Source organism: Chroicocephalus ridibundus, chromosome 30 (genome assembly GCF_963924245.1).
Source record: "Chroicocephalus ridibundus chromosome 30, bChrRid1.1, whole genome shotgun sequence".
NCBI lineage: Eukaryota > Metazoa > Chordata > Aves > Charadriiformes > Laridae > Chroicocephalus > Chroicocephalus ridibundus.
Window position 1 is genome coordinate 325,019 of NC_086313.1, and position 19,081 is coordinate 344,099.

At 68.2% G+C, this 19,081-nt stretch overlaps 1 protein-coding gene across 1 annotated transcript; it reads right to left on the bottom strand.

Moving 5' to 3' along the window:
* Nucleotides 1–39: 39 nt before the first annotated feature.
* Nucleotides 40–18,974, bottom strand: NPHS1 (NPHS1 adhesion molecule, nephrin). The gene is made up of 7 exons (XM_063319106.1): nucleotides 18,956–18,974; nucleotides 18,262–18,411; nucleotides 17,369–17,493; nucleotides 14,492–14,651; nucleotides 10,490–10,663; nucleotides 9,117–9,257; nucleotides 40–404 (listed from the first exon to the last, which is right to left on the bottom strand). Exons 1-7 carry the CDS (start codon nucleotides 18,972–18,974, stop codon nucleotides 187–189), a joined length of 987 nt encoding a protein of 328 aa, XP_063175176.1. The 3' UTR covers nucleotides 40–186.
* Between the last annotated feature and the right edge of the window lie 107 nt (nucleotides 18,975–19,081).

The window sequence follows — 19,081 nt, forward strand, 5'->3', positions numbered from 1 at the left end:
ACCCCCCCCCCCATAGGGTGCTATAGGGTGCCATAGGGTGCTATAGGGTGCCATAGGGTGCCATGGGGCGCTATGGGGCGCTATGGGGCGGGATCTATGGGTCGCCCAGTGGACGCGGAGGCGCAGGCGGGGGCTGGCCGTGCCCTGGGCATTGTGACACCCCCCCCCATAGGGTGCCATGGGGTGCTATAGGGTGCTATAGGGTGCCATAGGGTGCCATGGGGCGCTGTGGGGCGGGATGTGTGGGTCGCCGTGGGTCGCACAGTGGACGCGGAGGCGCAGGCGGGTGCTGGCCGTGCCCTCGGCGTTGTGACACTCCACCCCGTAGGTGCCGGCGTCCCCCCGGGTGACGTTGGCGATGGCCAGGGACATCCCCTCCCCCAGCTGGTGGCGGGGGGACCCCTCTGCCGGGGTCAAGGGTCAAGGTCAGGGGTCAAGGTCAGGGACATCCCCCCCCCCCCCCCCCGAGTCGGCTGAGGGGGGAGGGGGGACACAGCGCCCTCCCAGTGCTCCCAGTAACCCCCTCGCCCCCTCCCAGTGCCTCCCAGTGCCCCCAGCCCCCCCTCCCAGTGCCTCCCAGTACATCCCAGTGCCTCCCAGTGCCTCTAGATCCCCTCCCAGTGCCTCCCAGTACATCCCAGTGCCCCCTGCCCCCCTCCCAGTGCCTCCCAGTACATCCCAGTGCCCCCTGCCCCCCTCCCAGTGCCTCCCAGTGCCTCCCAGTGCCCCCAGCCCCCCTCCCAGTGCCTCCCAGTACATCCCAGTGTCCCCCTAGTGCCTCCCAGTGCCTCCCAGTGACTCCCAGTACATCCCAATGCCTCCCAGTGCCTCTAGATCCCCTCCCAGTGACTCCCAGTACATCCCAGTGCCTCCCAGTGCCTCTAGATCCCCTCCCAGTGCCTCCCAGTACATCCCAGTGCCCCCTGCCCCCCTCCCAGTGCCTCCCAGTACATCCCAGTGCCCCCTGCCCCCCTCCCAGTGCCTCCCAGTGCCTCCCAGTACCCCCACCCCCACCTCCCAGTGCCTCCCAGTACATCCCAGTGTCCCCCTAGTGCCTCCCAGTGCCTCCCAGTGACTCCCAGTACATCCCAATGCCTCCCAGTGCCTCTAGATCCCCTCCCAGTGCCTCCCAGTACATCCCAGTGCCTCCCAGTGCCTCTAGATCCCCTCCCAGTGCCTCCCAGTACATCCCAGTGCCCCCTGCCCCCCTCCCAGTGCCTCCCATTGCCTCCCAGTGCCCCCAGCCCCCCCTCCCAGTGCCTCCCAGTACATCCCAGTGCCTCCCAGTACCCCCACCCCCACCTCCCAGTGCCTCCCAGTACATCCCAGTGTCCCCCTAGTGCCTCCCAGTGCCTCCCAGTGACTCCCAGTACATCCCAATGCCTCCCAGTGCCTCTAGATCCCCTCCCAGTGCCTCTCAGTACATCCCAGTGCCCCCCAGTGCCCCCAGCCCACCCTCCCAGTGCCTCCCAGTACATCCCAGTGCCTCCCAGTGCCCCCCTAGTGCCTCCAGATCCCCTCCCAGTGCCTCCCAGTGCCCCCAACCCCACCTCCCAGTGCCCCCCAGTGCCCCCCCAGCGCCTCCAGATCCCCTCCCAGTACATCCCAGTGCCTCCCAGTACCCCCTGCTCCCCTCCCAGTGCCTCCCAGTGCCCCCCTAGTGTCCCCAGATCTCCTCCCAGTGCCTCCCAGTACATCCCAGTGCCTCCCAGTGCCCCCAGCCCACCCTCCCAGTGCCTCCCAGTACATCCCAGTGCCTCCCAGTGCCCTCCCAGTGCCTCCCGGTGCCTTCCAGTACCCCCCGCCCCCCCTCCCAGTGCATCCCAGTACATCCCAGTGCCTCCCAGTGCCACCCCAGCGCCCCCAGATCCCCTCCCAGTGCCTCCCAGTGCCCCCAGCCCCCCTCCCAGTGCCTCCCAGTACATCCCAGTGCCTCCCAGTGCCCCCAACCCCACCTCCCAGTGCCTCCCAGTGTCCCCCTAGTGCCTCCCAGTGCCTCCCAGTGCCTCTCAGTGCCCCCACCCCCACCTCCCAGTGCCTCCCAGTACATCCCAGTGCCCCCCAGTGCCCCCCGCCCCCCTCCCAGTGCCTCCCAGTACATCCCAGTGCCTCTCACTGCCCCCAGCCCCCCCTCCCAGTGCCTCCCAGTACATCCCAGTGCCTCTCACTGCCCCCAGCCCCCCCTCCCAGTGCCTCCCAGTACATCCCAGTGCCCCCCAGTGCCCCCCGCCCCGCTCCCAGTGCCTCCCAGTACATCCCAGTGCCTCCCAGTGCCCCCCTATTGCCCCCAGATCCCCTCCCAGTGCCTCCCAGTGCCCCCAACCCCACCTCCCAGTGCCCCCCAGTGCCCCCCCAGTGCCTCCAGATCCCCTCCCAGTACATCCCAGTGCCTCCCAGTACCCCCTGCTCCCCTCCCAGTGCCTCCCAGTGCCCCCCTAGTGTCCCCAGATCTCCTCCCAGTGCCTCCCAGTACATCCCAGTGCCTCCCAGTACCCCCTGCTCCCCTCCCAGTGCCTCCCAGTGCCCCCCTAGTGTCCCCAGATCTCCTCCCAGTGCCTCCCAGTACATCCCAGGGCCTCCCAGTGCCCCCAGTCCCCCCTCCCAGTGCCTCCCAGTACATCCCAGTGCCTCCCAGTGCCCCCCTAGTGCCACCAGATCCCCTCCCAGTGCCTCCCAGTGCCCCCAGTCCCCCCTCCCAGTGCCTCCCAGTGCCTCCCAGTGCCCCCAGTCCCCCCTCCCAGTGCCTCCCAGTGCCTCCCAGTGCCCCCAGTCCCCCCCTCCCAGTGCCTCCCAGTACATCCCAGTGCCTCCCAGTGCCCCCCCAGTGCCTCCCAGTGCCTTCCAGTACCCCCCACCCCCCCCTCCCAGTGCCTCCCAGTACATCCCAGTGCCTCTCACTGCCCCCAGCCCCCCCTCCCAGTGCCTCCCAGTACATCCCAGTGCCCCCCAGTGCCCCCAGTCCCCCCTCCCAGTGCCTCCCAGTAGATCCCAGTGCCCCCCAGTGCCACCAGCCCACCCTCCCAGTGCCTCCCAGTACATCCCAGTGCCCCCCAGTGCCCCCAGCCCCCCCTCCCAGTGCCTCCCAGTAGATCCCAGTGCCCCCCAGTGCCACCAGCCCACCCTCCCAGTGCCTCCCAGTACCTCCCAGTGCCTCCCAGTGCCCCCAGCCCACCCTCCCAGTGCCTCCCAGTACATCCCAGTGCCTCCCAGTGCCCCCCTAGTGCCTCCAGATCCCCTCCCAGTGCCTCCCAGTGCCCCCAACCCCACCTCCCAGTGCCCCCCAGTGCCCCCCCAGCGCCTCCAGATCCCCTCCCAGTACATCCCAGTGCCTCCCAGTACCCCCTGCTCCCCTCCCAGTGCCTCCCAGTGCCCCCCTAGTGTCCCCAGATCTCCTCCCAGTGCCTCCCAGTACATCCCAGTGCCTCCCAGTGCCCCCAGCCCCCCCTCCCATTGCCTCCCAGTACATCCCATTGCCCCCCGCCCCCCTCCCAGTGCCTCCCAGTGCCTCCCAGTGCCTCTAGATCCCCTCCCAGTGCCTCCCAGTACATTCCAGTGCCCCCCGCCCCCCTCCCAGTGCCTCCCAGTGCCTCCCAGTACATTCCAGTGCCCCCCGCCCCCCTCCCAGTGCCTCCCAGTGCCTCCCAGTGCCCCCAGCCTACCCTCCCAGTGCCTCCCAGTACATCCCAGTGCCTCTAGATCCCCTCCCAGTGCCTCTCAGTACATCCCAGTGCCCCCCGCCCCCCTCCCAGTGCCTCCCAGTACATCCCAGTGCCTCCCAGTGCCCCCCGCTCCCCTCCCAGTGCCTCCCAGTGCCTCCCAGTGCCCCCAGCCTACCCTCCCAGTGCCTCCCAGTACATCCCAGTGCCTCCCAGTGCCTCTAGATCCCCTCCCAGTGCCTCCCAGTACATCCCAGTGCCTCCCAGTGCCCCCCGCTCCCCTCCCAGTGCCTCCCAGTGCCTCTAGATCCCTTCCCAGTGCCTACCAGTACATCCCAGTGCCTCCCAGTGCCCCCCTAGCGCCTCCAGATCCCCTCCCAGTACATCCCAGTGCCCCCCAGTGCCCCCAGCCCCCCCTCCCAGTGCCTCCCAGTGCCTCTAGATCCCTTCCCAGTGCCTACCAGTACATCCCAGTGCCTCCCAGTGCCCCCCTAGCGCCTCCAGATCCCCTCCCAGTACATCCCAGTGCCTCCCAGTGCCCCCAGCCCCCCCTCCCAGTGCCTCCCAGTACATCCCAGTGCCTCTAGATCCCCTCCCAGTGCCTCCCAGTACATCCCAGTGCCCCCCAGTGCCCCCAGCCCACCCTCCCAGTGCCTCCCAGTACATCCCAGTGCCCCCCGCCCCCCTCCCAGTGCCTCCCAGTACATCCCAGTGCCTCCCAGTGCCCCCCGCTCCCCTCCCAGTGCCTCCCAGTGCCTCCCAGTGCCCCCAGCCTACCCTCCCAGTGCCTCCCAGTACATCCCAGTGCCTCCCAGTGCCTCTAGATCCCCTCCCAGTGCCTCCCAGTACATCCCAGTGCCTCCCAGTGCCCCCCGCCCCCCTCCCAGTGCCTCCCAGTGCCCCCAGTCCCCCCTCCCAGTGCCTCCCAGTACATCCCAGTGCCTCCCAGTGCCCCCCAGTGCCCCCCCAGTGCCTCCCAGTGCCTTCCAGTGCCCCCAGTCCCCCCTCCCAGTGCCTCCCAGTGCCTCCCAGTGCCCCCAGTCCCCCCTCCCAGTGCCTCCCAGTACATCCCAGTGCCTCCCAGTGCCCCCAGTCCCCCCTCCCAGTGCCTCCCAGTGCCTCCCAGTGCCCCCAGTCCCCCCTCCCAGTGCCTCCCAGTGCCTCCCAGTGCCCCCAGTCCCCCCTCCCAGTGCCTCCCAGTACATCCCAGTGCCTCCCAGTGCCCCCCCAGTGCCTCCCAGTGCCTTCCAGTACCCCCCACCCCCCCTCCCAGTGCCTCCCAGTACATCCCAGTGCCTCTCACTGCCCCCAGCCCCCCCTCCCAGTGCCTCCCAGTACATCCCAGTGCCCCCCAGTGCCCCCAGTCCCCCCTCCCAGTGCCTCCCAGTAGATCCCAGTGCCCCCCAGTGCCACCAGCCCACCCTCCCAGTGCCTCCCAGTACATCCCAGTGCCCCCCAGTGCCCCCAGCCCCCCCTCCCAGTGCCTCCCAGTAGATCCCAGTGCCCCCCAGTGCCACCAGCCCACCCTCCCAGTGCCTCCCAGTACCTCCCAGTGCCTCCCAGGGCCCCCAGCCCACCCTCCCAGTGCCTCCCAGTACATCCCAGTGCCTCCCAGTGCCCCCCTAGTGCCTCCAGATCCCCTCCCAGTGCCTCCCAGTGCCCCCAACCCCACCTCCCAGTGCCCCCCAGTGCCCCCCCAGCGCCTCCAGATCCCCTCCCAGTACATCCCAGTGCCTCCCAGTACCCCCTGCTCCCCTCCCAGTGCCTCCCAGTGCCCCCCTAGTGTCCCCAGATCTCCTCCCAGTGCCTCCCAGTACATCCCAGTGCCTCCCAGTGCCCCCAGCCCCCCCTCCCATTGCCTCCCAGTACATCCCATTGCCCCCCGCCCCCCTCCCAGTGCCTCCCAGTGCCTCCCAGTGCCTCTAGATCCCCTCCCAGTGCCTCCCAGTACATTCCAGTGCCCCCCGCCCCCCTCCCAGTGCCTCCCAGTGCCTCCCAGTACATTCCAGTGCCCCCCGCCCCCCTCCCAGTGCCTCCCAGTGCCTCCCAGTGCCCCCAGCCTACCCTCCCAGTGCCTCCCAGTACATCCCAGTGCCTCTAGATCCCCTCCCAGTGCCTCTCAGTACATCCCAGTGCCCCCCGCCCCCCTCCCAGTGCCTCCCAGTACATCCCAGTGCCTCCCAGTGCCCCCCGCTCCCCTCCCAGTGCCTCCCAGTGCCTCCCAGTGCCCCCAGCCTACCCTCCCAGTGCCTCCCAGTACATCCCAGTGCCTCCCAGTGCCTCTAGATCCCCTCCCAGTGCCTCCCAGTACATCCCAGTGCCTCCCAGTGCCCCCCGCTCCCCTCCCAGTGCCTCCCAGTGCCTCTAGATCCCTTCCCAGTGCCTACCAGTACATCCCAGTGCCTCCCAGTGCCCCCCTAGCGCCTCCAGATCCCCTCCCAGTACATCCCAGTGCCCCCCAGTGCCCCCAGCCCCCCCTCCCAGTGCCTCCCAGTGCCTCTAGATCCCTTCCCAGTGCCTACCAGTACATCCCAGTGCCTCCCAGTGCCCCCCTAGCGCCTCCAGATCCCCTCCCAGTACATCCCAGTGCCTCCCAGTGCCCCCAGCCCCCCCTCCCAGTGCCTCCCAGTACATCCCAGTGCCTCTAGATCCCCTCCCAGTGCCTCCCAGTACATCCCAGTGCCCCCCAGTGCCCCCAGCCCACCCTCCCAGTGCCTCCCAGTACATCCCAGTGCCCCCCGCCCCCCTCCCAGTGCCTCCCAGTACATCCCAGTGCCTCCCAGTGCCCCCCGCTCCCCTCCCAGTGCCTCCCAGTGCCTCCCAGTGCCCCCAGCCTACCCTCCCAGTGCCTCCCAGTACATCCCAGTGCCTCCCAGTGCCCCCCGCCCCCCTCCCAGTGCCTCCCAGTACATCCCAGTGCCTCCCAGTGCCCCCCGCTCCCCTCCCAGTGCCTCCCAGTGCCTCCCAGTGCCCCCAGCCTACCCTCCCAGTGCCTCCCAGTACATCCCAGTGCCTCCCAGTGCCTCTAGATCCCCTCCCAGTGCCTCCCAGTACATCCCAGTGCCTCCCAGTGCCCCCCGCCCCCCTCCCAGTGCCTCCCAGTGCCCCCAGTCCCCCCTCCCAGTGCCTCCCAGTACATCCCAGTGCCTCCCAGTGCCCCCCAGTGCCCCCCCAGTGCCTCCCAGTGCCTTCCAGTGCCCCCAGTCCCCCCTCCCAGTGCCTCCCAGTGCCTCCCAGTGCCCCCAGTCCCCCCTCCCAGTGCCTCCCAGTACATCCCAGTGCCTCCCAGTGCCCCCAGTCCCCCCTCCCAGTGCCTCCCAGTGCCTCCCAGTGCCCCCAGTCCCCCCTCCCAGTGCCTCCCAGTGCCTCCCAGTGCCCCCAGTCCCCCCTCCCAGTGCCTCCCAGTACATCCCAGTGCCTCCCAGTGCCCCCCCAGTGCCTCCCAGTGCCTTCCAGTACCCCCCACCCCCCCTCCCAGTGCCTCCCAGTACATCCCAGTGCCTCTCACTGCCCCCAGCCCCCCCTCCCAGTGCCTCCCAGTACATCCCAGTGCCCCCCAGTGCCCCCAGTCCCCCCTCCCAGTGCCTCCCAGTAGATCCCAGTGCCCCCCAGTGCCACCAGCCCACCCTCCCAGTGCCTCCCAGTACATCCCAGTGCCCCCCAGTGCCCCCAGCCCCCCCTCCCAGTGCCTCCCAGTAGATCCCAGTGCCCCCCAGTGCCACCAGCCCACCCTCCCAGTGCCTCCCAGTACCTCCCAGTGCCTCCCAGTGCCCCCAGCCCACCCTCCCAGTGCCTCCCAGTACATCCCAGTGCCTCCCAGTGCCCCCCTAGTGCCTCCAGATCCCCTCCCAGTGCCTCCCAGTGCCCCCAACCCCACCTCCCAGTGCCCCCCAGTGCCCCCCCAGCGCCTCCAGATCCCCTCCCAGTACATCCCAGTGCCTCCCAGTACCCCCTGCTCCCCTCCCAGTGCCTCCCAGTGCCCCCCTAGTGTCCCCAGATCTCCTCCCAGTGCCTCCCAGTACATCCCAGTGCCTCCCAGTGCCCCCAGCCCCCCCTCCCATTGCCTCCCAGTACATCCCATTGCCCCCCGCCCCCCTCCCAGTGCCTCCCAGTGCCTCCCAGTGCCTCTAGATCCCCTCCCAGTGCCTCCCAGTACATTCCAGTGCCCCCCGCCCCCCTCCCAGTGCCTCCCAGTGCCTCCCAGTACATTCCAGTGCCCCCCGCCCCCCTCCCAGTGCCTCCCAGTGCCTCCCAGTGCCCCCAGCCTACCCTCCCAGTGCCTCCCAGTACATCCCAGTGCCTCTAGATCCCCTCCCAGTGCCTCTCAGTACATCCCAGTGCCCCCCGCCCCCCTCCCAGTGCCTCCCAGTACATCCCAGTGCCTCCCAGTGCCCCCCGCTCCCCTCCCAGTGCCTCCCAGTGCCTCCCAGTGCCCCCAGCCTACCCTCCCAGTGCCTCCCAGTACATCCCAGTGCCTCCCAGTGCCTCTAGATCCCCTCCCAGTGCCTCCCAGTACATCCCAGTGCCTCCCAGTGCCCCCCGCTCCCCTCCCAGTGCCTCCCAGTGCCTCTAGATCCCTTCCCAGTGCCTACCAGTACATCCCAGTGCCTCCCAGTGCCCCCCTAGCGCCTCCAGATCCCCTCCCAGTACATCCCAGTGCCCCCCAGTGCCCCCAGCCCCCCCTCCCAGTGCCTCCCAGTGCCTCTAGATCCCTTCCCAGTGCCTACCAGTACATCCCAGTGCCTCCCAGTGCCCCCCTAGCGCCTCCAGATCCCCTCCCAGTACATCCCAGTGCCTCCCAGTGCCCCCAGCCCCCCCTCCCAGTGCCTCCCAGTACATCCCAGTGCCTCTAGATCCCCTCCCAGTGCCTCCCAGTACATCCCAGTGCCCCCCAGTGCCCCCAGCCCACCCTCCCAGTGCCTCCCAGTACATCCCAGTGCCCCCCGCCCCCCTCCCAGTGCCTCCCAGTACATCCCAGTGCCTCCCAGTGCCCCCCGCTCCCCTCCCAGTGCCTCCCAGTGCCTCCCAGTGCCCCCAGCCTACCCTCCCAGTGCCTCCCAGTACATCCCAGTGCCTCCCAGTGCCTCTAGATCCCCTCCCAGTGCCTCCCAGTACATCCCAGTGCCTCCCAGTGCCCCCCGCCCCCCTCCCAGTGCCTCCCAGTGCCCCCAGTCCCCCCTCCCAGTGCCTCCCAGTACATCCCAGTGCCTCCCAGTGCCCCCCAGTGCCCCCCCAGTGCCTCCCAGTGCCTTCCAGTACCCCCCGCCCCCCCTCCCAGTGCCTCCCAGTACATCCCAGTGCCCCCCGCCCCCCTCCCAGTACTTCCCAGTACATCCCAGTGCCTCCCAGTGCCCCCCTAGCGCCTCCAGATCCCCTCCCAGTACATCCCAGTGCCTCCCAGTGCCCCCAGCCCCCCCTCCCAGTGCCTCCCAGTGCCTCCCAGTGCCTCCCAGTGCTGACCGGGCCGCAGGGGGCGGCCGCGCAGGCTCCAGACGCAGCTCTCCACGGGGGGATGGGCCACCACGGCCAGGGGCAACTGGGTCCCCTCGTGCTCCCGGGCCACCACCAGCGTCCCCGGCCCCACCCCGAACTGGGGGGGGTCTGGGGAGGGGGGGAGCGCTCCCAGTAAACCCCCCCGGCCCCTCCCAGTCCCTCCCAGTAACCCCCAGGAATCCCAGAGCGCCTGCCCAGTCCCTCCCAGTAACCCCCACCGGCATCCCAGTGCTCCCGGTAGCCCCCAGTAACCCCGCAGAGCCCTCCCAGTCCCTCCCAGTAACCCCCGGTGGCATCCCAGTATCCCCCAGTAACCCCCAGTGCCCTTCCAGTGCCATCCCAGTCCCTCCCAGTCCCTTCCCAATCCATCCCAGTCCCTCCCAATATGTCCCAGTCCCTCCCAGTCCCCTCCCAGTACATCCCAGTCCCTCCCAACTGCCTCCCAGTCCCTCCCAGTGCCCTCCCAGTATGTCCCAGTCCCTCCCAACCGCCTCCCAGTCCCTCCCAGTGCCCTCCCAGTATGTCCCAGTCCCTCCCAGTCCACTCCCAGTATGTCCCAGTCCCCTCCCAGTATGTCCCAGTCCCTCCCAGTCCACTCCCAGTATGTCCCAGTCCCCTCCCAGTATGTCCCAGTCCCTCCCAGTCCCCTCCCAGTATGTCCCAGTCCCCTCCCAGTATGTCCCAGTCCCTCCCAGTCCCCTCCCAGTATGTCCCAGTGCCCTCCCAGTATGTCCCAGTCCCTCCCAGTCCCCTCCCAGTAATCCCCAGTGGCATCCCAGTATATCCCAGTCCCTCCCAAGTGCCTCCCAGTATGTCCCAGTCCCTCCCAACCACCTCCCGGTCCCTCCCAGTGCCCTCCCAGTCCCTCCCAGTATGCCCCAGTCCCTCCCAACTGCCTCCCAGTCCCCTCCCAGTCTATCCCAGTCCCCTCCCAGTATGTCCCAGTGCCCTCCCAGTGCCCTCCCAGTCTGTCCCAGTCCCCTCCCAGTATGTCCCAGTGCCCTCCCAGTCCCTCCCAGTCCCCTCCCAGTCCGTCCCAGTGCCCTCCCAGTCCCTCCCAGTGCCCTCCCAGTACGTCCCAGTCCCTCCCAGTCTATCCCAGTGCCCTCCCAGTATGTCCCAGTGCCCTCCCAGTCCCTCCCAGTCCCCTCCCAGTCTATCCCAGTCCCCTCCCAGTATGTCCCAGTGCCCTCCCAGTCCCTCCCAGACTGTCCCAGTGCCCTCCCAGTCCCTCCCAGTACGTCCCAGTCCCTCCCAGTCCCCTCCCAGTCTATCCCAGTGCCCTCCCAGTCCCTCCCAGTCCCTCCCAGTCCCTCCCAGTGCTCCCAGTGGGGACTCACGGCGCACGAGCAGGACGTGGGCGGCGCTGACGGTCACCCCCAGGGCGGGGCTGGTGGCCTGGCAGGTGACGCGCTGGCCCTGGTCCCCCACGGCCACCAGTAGCCGCAGGCGGGAGCCGGCCGTCACCCCCCCCGAAGGCCCCCGGGGCCAGCGGCAACGACTCCCCCTCCAGCCTGGGGACACGGGGACACCGCGGGGTCACGGGGACGGGGGGGACACGGGGACATTGGGGACACGGGGGACACTGGGGACACGGGGACACCGCGGGGTCACGGGGACATTGGGGACACGGGGACATTGGGGACATGGGGACGGGGAGGACGGGGGGACGTTGGGGACACGGGGACATTGGGGACATGGGGACGTTGGGGACACGGGGACGGGGGGACAGGGGGGACGTTGGGGACACGGGGACACCGCGGGGTCACGGGGACATTGGGGACAGGGGGGACGTTGGGGACACGGGGACATTGGGGACACGGGGACGGGGGGGACAGGGGGGACACTGGGGACACAGGGACACTGCGGGGTCACGGGGACATTGGGGACACGGGGACATTGGGACGGGGCGGACATGGGGACAAGGGGACATTGGGGACATGGGGACAGGGGGGACGTTGGGGACACGGGGACATTGGGGACACGGGGACGGGGGGGGACAGGGGGGACGTTGGGGACATGGGGGACATGGGGACACCGCGGGTCATGGGGACGGGGGGGGACGTTGGGGACATTGGGGACACGGGGACACTGCGGGGTCACGGGGACACTGGGGACAGGGGGGACGTTGGGGACACAGGGACGTTGGGGACACGGGGACACTGTGGGGTCACGGGGACGGGGGGGGACGTTGGGGACATTGGGGACACGGGGACACCGCGGGGTCACAGGGACGGGGGGGACAGGGGGGACGTTGGGGAAACGGGGACATTGGGGACATGGGGACACTGCGGGTCATGGGGACGGGGGGGGACGTTGGGGACATGGGGACATTGGGGACACTGGGATGGGGGAGGGACAGGGGGGACGTTGGGGACACGGGGACACCGCGGGGTCATGGGGACGTTGGGGCCAGGGGGGACGTTGGGGTGTGGGGGGACATTTGGGGACAGGGGGGACGGGGAATGTTGGGGACATGGGGGACAGGGGGGACATTGGGATGTGGGGGGACATGGGGGACATTTGGGGACATGGGGGACATTTGGGGACGTTGGGGACATGGGGACATTGAGATACGGGGAGGACATTGGGGACATTTGGGGATGTTGGGGACATTGGGGAGAGGGGGGACATTGGGGACATTGGGATGTGGGGGGACATTGAGATACGAGGGACATTGGGGACATTTGGGGACATTGGGGACATGGGGGACATTGGGGACATTTGGGGACATTGGGGACATGGGGGGACATTGGGGCACATTTGGGGACATGGGGGACATTGGGGACATTGGGGACAGGGGGGACATTTGGGGACATTTGGGGACAGGGGGGACATTGGGGACATTGGGGACATGGGGGGACATTTGGGGACATTTGGGGACAGGGGGGACATTGGGGACATTGGGGACATAGGGGACATTTGGGGACATTGGGGACATGGGGGGACATTGGGGACATTGGGGACATTTGGGGACATTGGGGACATTGGGGACAGGGGGGACATTTGGGACATTGGGGACATTTGGAGACATCTGGGGACATTGGGGACATGGGGGACATTTGGGGACATTGGGGACATTTGGGGACAGGGGGGACATTGGGGACATTTGGAGACATTGGGGCCATTTGGGGACATGGGGGGGACATTGGGGCCATTGTGGCCATTTGTGGCCATTTGTGGCCAGGGGGGAGGTGACGGGGGGGGGGGAGGGGACAGGGAGGGGACAGGGAGGTGACGAGGGGGGGGGGGAGGGGACGCACGGGTGGCCTTGGCGGTGCCAGCGCAGGGCGGGGGCGGGGTGGGCGCTGCCGGCCAGGCAAGTGAGCAGCAAGGTTTGGCCGGGTCGCACCTCGCCGGGGGCCACCGTGATGGCCACCGCCAGCGGGGGGACTGGGGCCACCCAGAGGGGACAGACGGGTCACCACGGGGGGGGGGACGGGGGGCGGGGGGGGCGTGGCTGGGATGGCGTGGCCACCACAGGGCCAGCGGCACCCAAGGCCACCATCTCCCCCCGGCCACCCCACGGCCACCATCACTCCGTGGCCACCCAAGATCTCCCCGTGGCCACCATCAACCAAAGCCACCCTGTGGCCACCCAAGACCACCCCATGGCCACCATCACCCAAGGCCACCCTGTGGCCACCCAAGACCACCCCGTGGCCACCATCACCCAAGGCCACCCAAGGCCACCCCATGGCCACCCAAGGCCACCCCGTGGCCACCATCTCCCCATGGCCACCTGATGGCCACCCAAAACCACCCCATGGCCACTGTCACCCAAGGCCACCCCATGGCCACCGTTGCCCAAGGCCACCCAAGACCACCCCATGGCCACCATCACCCAAGGCCACCCCGTGGCCACCCAAGACCACCCTGTGGCCACCATCACCCAAGGCCACCCCATGGCCACCCAAGACCACCCTGTGGCCACCACCACCCAAGGCCACCCCGTGGCCACCCAAGACCACCCTGTGGCCACCATCACCCAAGGCCACCCCATGGCCACCATCTCCCCATGGCCACCTGATGGCCACCCCAGACCACCCCATGGCCACCATCACCCAAGGCCACCCCAGACCACCCCATGGCCACCATCACCCAAGGCCACCCAAGACCACCCTGTGGCCACCATCACCCAAGGCCACCCCATGGTCATCCCGTGGCCACCCCATGGCCACCATCACCCAAGACCACCCCAGACCACCCCATGGCCACCATCACCCAAGGCCACCCCGTGGCCACCCAAGACCACCGTGTGGCCACCATCACCCAAGGCCACCCCGTGGCCACCCAAGACCACCCTGTGGCCACCATCACCCAAGGCCACGCCATGGTCATCCCGTGGCCACCCCACGGCCACCATCACCCAAGGCCAACCCGTGGCCACCCAAGACCACCCCATGGCCACCGTCACCCAAGGCCACCCCATGGCCACCGTTGCCCAAGGCCACCCAAGACCACCCCATGGCCACCATCACCCAAGACCACCCAAGGCCACCATAACCCAAGGCCACCCAAGGCCACCCCATGGCCACCCAAGACCACCCTGTGGCCACCATCACCCAAGGCCACCCCGTGGCCACCCAAGACCACCCTGTGGCCACCATCACCCAAGGCCACCCCATGGCCACCCAAGACCACCCTGTGGCCACCATCACCCAAGGCCACCCCTGGCCACCCCATGGCCACCCAAGACCACCCTGTGGCCACCATAACCCAAGGCCACCCAAGGCCATCCCATGGCCACCATCACCCAAGGCCACCCTGTGGCTACCCAAGACCACTCCATGGCCACCATCACCCAAGACCACCCAAGGCCACCATAACCCAAGGCCACCCAAGACCACCCTGTGGCCACCATCACCCAAGGCCACCCCATGGTCATCCCGTTGCCACCCCATGGCCACCATCACCCAAGACCACCCAAGGCCACCATAACCCAAGGCCACCCAAGGCCACCCCATGGCCACCCAAGACCACCCTGTGGCCACCATCACCCAAGGCCACCCTGTGGCCACCCAAGACCACCCTGTGGCCACCATCACCCAAGGCCACCCCGTGGCCACCCAAGACCACCCTGTGGCCACCATCACCCAAGGCCACCCCGTGGCCACCCAAGACCACCCTGTGGCCACCACCACCCAAGGCCACCCCGTGGCCACCCAAGACCACCCCGTGGCCACCATCACCCAAGGCCACCCCATGGTCATCCCGTGGCCACCCCACGGCCCCCATCACCCAAGGCCACCCCGTGGCCACCCCATGGCCACCCAAGACCACCCCGTGGCCACTGTCACCCATGGCCCCCCGTGCCCCCCCCGCGGTGGCCCGTGGCTCACAGAGGACGCGCAGGCGGGTGTGGGCGCTGAGGGGGGGGTCCCCGCTGGCCTCGCAGCGGTAGGTGGCCCCGTTGTCACTGGGGGCCACTGTCACCAGCAGCTCCCGGGTCACCACCGACCCCCCCGACGTCTGCGGCCCCTCCTTCAGCGGCCGCCCGTCCTGGGGGGCACCAGTACAGCCCAGTACACACCAGTACAGCCCAGTCCCCTCCCAGTATAGCCCAGTACACACCAGTACAGCCCAGTCCCCTCCCAGTACAGCCCAGTCCCCTCCCAGTACAGCCCAGTACACACCAGTACAGCCCAGTCCCCTCCCAGTATAGCCCAGTACACACCAGTACAGCCCAGTCCCCTCCCAGTACAGCCCAGTCCCCTCCCAGTACAGCCCAGTCCCCTCTCAGTCCCCTCCCAGTATAGCCCAGTCCCCTCCCAGTATAGCCCAGTACACACCAGTACAGCCCAGTCCCTCCCAGTACAGCCCAGTCCCCTCTCAGTCCCCTCCCAGTATAGCCCAGTCCCCTCCCAGTATAGCCCAGTACACACCAGTATAGCCCAGTCCCTCCCAGTACAGCCCAGTCCTTCCCAGTATAGCCCAGTACACACCAGTACAGCCCAGTACACACCAGTATAGCCCAGTCCCTCCCAGTATAGCCCAGTACACACCAGTACAGCCCAGTCCCCTCCCAGTACAGCCCAGTCCCCTCCCAGTATAGCCCAGTACCCTCCCAGTATAGCCCAGTACACACCAGTACAGCCCAGTACACACCAGTATAGCCCAGTACACACCAGTACAGCCCAGCTCCCTCCCAGTATAGCCCAGTACCCTCCCAGTCCCCTCCCAGTATAGCCCAGTCCCTCCCAGTGTAGCCCAGTACACACCAGTAGCCTCCCAGTCCCCTCCCAGTATAGCCCAGTCCCTCCCAGTATAGCCCAGTCCCCTCCCAGTCCCCTCCCAGTATAGCCCAGTCCCTCCCAGTATAGCCCAGTACACACCAGTCCCCTCCCGGTCCCCTCCCAGTATAGCCCAGTCCCCACCAGTATAGCCCAGTGCCCTCTCGGTCCCCTCCCAGTATAGCCCAGTCCCTCCCAGTATAGCCTAGTGCCCTCTCGGTCCCCTCCCAGTATAGCCCAGTCCCTCCCAGTATAGCCCAGTACACACCAGTCCCCTCCCAGTCCCTCCCAGTATAGCCCAATACCCTTCCGGTCCCCTCCCAGTACAGCCCAGTCCCTCCCAGTATAGCCCAGTCCTTCCCAGTACAGCCCAGTCCCCTCCCAGTACAGCCCAGTCCCTCCCAGTACAGCCCAATACGCTCCCAGTCGCCTCCCAGTACAGCCCAGTCCCTCCCAGTATAGCCCAGTACACACCAGTCCCCTCCCAGTCCCTCCCAGTATAGCCCAATACCCTTCCGGTCGCCTCCCAGTACAGCCCAGTCCCTCCCAGTACAGCCCAGTACCCTCCCAGTCCCCTCCCAGTATAGCCCAGTCCCTCCCAGTATAGCCCAGTACCCTCCCAGTCCCCTCCCAGTATAGCCCAGTCCCTCCCAGTATAGCCCAGAACACACCAGTCCCCTCCCGGTCCCCTCCCAGTATAGCCCAGTCCCCACCAGTATAGCCCAGTACCCTCCCAGTCCCCTCCCAGTATAGCCCAGTCCCTTCCAGTATAGCCCAGTACACACCAGTCCCCTCCCGGTCCCCTCCCAGTATAGCCCAGTCCCCACCAGTGTACACCAGTACACACCAGTACTCTCGCAGTCCCATCCCAGTACAGCCCAGTCCCTCCCAGTATAGCCCCCCAGTATAGCCCAGTACACACCAGTCCCCTCCCAGTCCCTCCCAGTATAGCCCAATACCCTTCCGGTCCCCTCCCAGTACAGCCCAGTCCCTCCCAGTATAGCCCAGTCCTTCCCAGTACAGCCCAGTCCCCTCCCAGTACAGCCCAGTCCCTCCCAGTACAGCCCAATACGCTCCCAGTCGCCTCCCAGTACAGCCCAGTCCCTCCCAGTATAGCCCAGTACACACCAGTCCCCTCCCAGTCCCTCCCAGTATAGCCCAATACCCTTCCGGTCGCCTCCCAGTACAGCCCAGTCCCTCCCAGTACAGCCCAGTACCCTCCCAGTCCCCTCCCAGTATAGCCCAGTCCCTCCCAGTATAGCCCAGTACCCTCCCAGTCCCCTCCCAGTATAGCCCAGTCCCTCCCAGTATAGCCCAGAACACACCAGTCCCCTCCCGGTCCCCTCCCAGTATAGCCCAGTCCCCACCAGTATAGCCCAGTACCCTCCCAGTCCCCTCCCAGTATAGCCCAGTCCCCACCAGTGTACACCAGTACACACCAGTACTCTCGCAGTCCCATCCCAGTACAGCCCAGTCCATCCCAGTGCCCCCCAGTCCCATCCCAGTCCCTCACAGTCCCTCCCAGTACAGCCCAGTCCATCCCAGTGCCCCCCAGTCCCATCCCAGTCCCTCCCAGTCCCTCCCAGTACAGCCCAGTTCCCTCCCAGTGCCCCCCAGACCCATCCCAGTCCCTCCCAGTCCCTCCCAGTCCACCCTAGTCCCTCCCAGTACAGCCCAGTTCCCTCCCAGTGTCCCCCAGACCCATCCCAGTGTCTCCCAGTTCCCTCCCAGTGCCCCCCAGTCCCTCCCAGTCCCATCCCACTCCCTCCCAGTCCCTCCCAGTATATCCCAGTACCCTCCCAGTCCCTCCCAGTATAGCCCAGTTCCCTCCCAGTCCCTCCCAGTATATCCCAGTCCCATCCCAGTCCCTCCCAGTATATGCCAGTTCCCTCCCAGTGCCCCCCAGTCGCATCCCAGTCCCCCCCAGTATATCCCAGTCCCCCCCAGTCCCTCCCAGTCCCTGGGTCCCCGGGGGGGGGGTGTTACCTTGCTCCAGAGGAGGCGGGGGGGCGGGTGCCCCCCCCGCGCGTGGCAGCCCAGGCGCACGCGCGCCCCCACGCGGAAGGTGGCGTTGGGGGGCGGGGCCTCCAGCCAGAGCGCCTGGGGGGGGTCTGCGGGGGGGGGGCGTGGTCAGGGGCGGGGCTAAAGGGAGGACACGCCCCCTCCGGCCCAGGACACGCCCCCTGGGAGAGGGACAGTGCAGCGTCCCAGTGCTCCCAGTGCATCCCAGTGCTCCCAGTGCATCCCAGTACATCCCAGTGCATCCCAGTGCTCCCAGTGCATCTCAGTGCATCCCAGTGCCTCCCAGTGCATCCCAGTGCTCCCAGTACATCCCAGTGCTCCCAGTGCGTCCCAGGGCTCCCAGTGCGTCCCAGTGCATCCCAATGCTCCCAGTGCTCCCAGTACATCCCAGTACATCCCAGTGCTCCCAGTGCATCCCAGTACATCCCAGTACATCCGAGTGCTCCCAGTGCCACATCCCAGTGCTCCCAGTGCATCCCAGTGCATCCCAGTGCTCCCAGTACATCCCAGTGCCCCCAGTGCTCCCAGTCCATCCCAGTCCCTCCCAGTCCCCTCCCAGTCCCTTCCCAGTCCATCCCAGTCCCCTCCCAGTCTCTCCCAGTCTATCCCAGTCCCCACCCAGTCCCCGCCCAGTCCGTCCTAGTCCCCTCCCAGTCCCTCCCAGTCCCTCCCATTCTCCTCCCAGTCTCTCCCAGTCCCTCCCAGCCCCTCCCAGTGCCCTCCCAGTCCCTCCCAGTCCCCTCCCGTCCCCTCCCGTCCCCTCCCAGTCCCCTCCCAGTCCGTCCCAGTCCCTCCCAGTCCCTCCCAGCCCCTCCCAGCCCCTCCCAGTGCCCCCCAGTGCCCCCCAGTGCCCTCACGGCTGACGCTGAGGATGACGCTGGCGCTGCGCGTGCCCAGCCCGGGGGTGGCGGCCTCGCACACCAGGGCCCGCCCGTGGTCCTCGCGCCGCCCCGTCAGCGTGACGTTGGACACCGTCACCGTGCCCCGCCCCTCCGCCTGCGGCGTCACTTCCGGTCACCGCCCCCTCCTCCCCCCCCCCCCCATGACCCCCCCCCCCCCCCCACGGGACACCCCCCCACCCATGGGCGCCCCCCCAGGGGACACCCCCCCCCAAGCCCCCCCCCAGCCAAGGGCCCCCCCCCCTCCATGGAACCCCCCCCATGACCCCCCCCACCCAAGGGACCCCCCCCCCACACGATCCCCCCCAAGCGACCCCCCCCCCATCGGACCCCCCCCTCCCCCAACCCCCCCCACCCCCTCCCACCCATGGAACCCCCCCCCCCCAAGGGACCCCCCCCAAGGGACCCCCTCCCCCCCACGGCCCCCCCCCCCATGGAACCCCCCACCCAAGGGACCCCCCCCCTCAGACCCCCCTCCCCCATCCCATACCCCCCCCCCTTCAAGGCCCCCCCCCCCCCCCCGGGTGCTCCCCCCCATCGGATTCCTCCCACCCCCAAGCGCCCCCCCACCCAAGAGACACCCCCCCCCATGGAACCCCCCCACCCGAGAGACCCCCCCTCCATGGACCCCCCCCCCATGGAACCCCCCCACCCGAGAGACCCCCCCCCATGGAACCCCCCCACCCAAGAGACCCCCCCTCCATGGAACCCCCCCCCATGGAACCCCCCCCCACCCGAGAGACCCCCCCCCCATGGAACCCCCCCACCCAAGAGACCC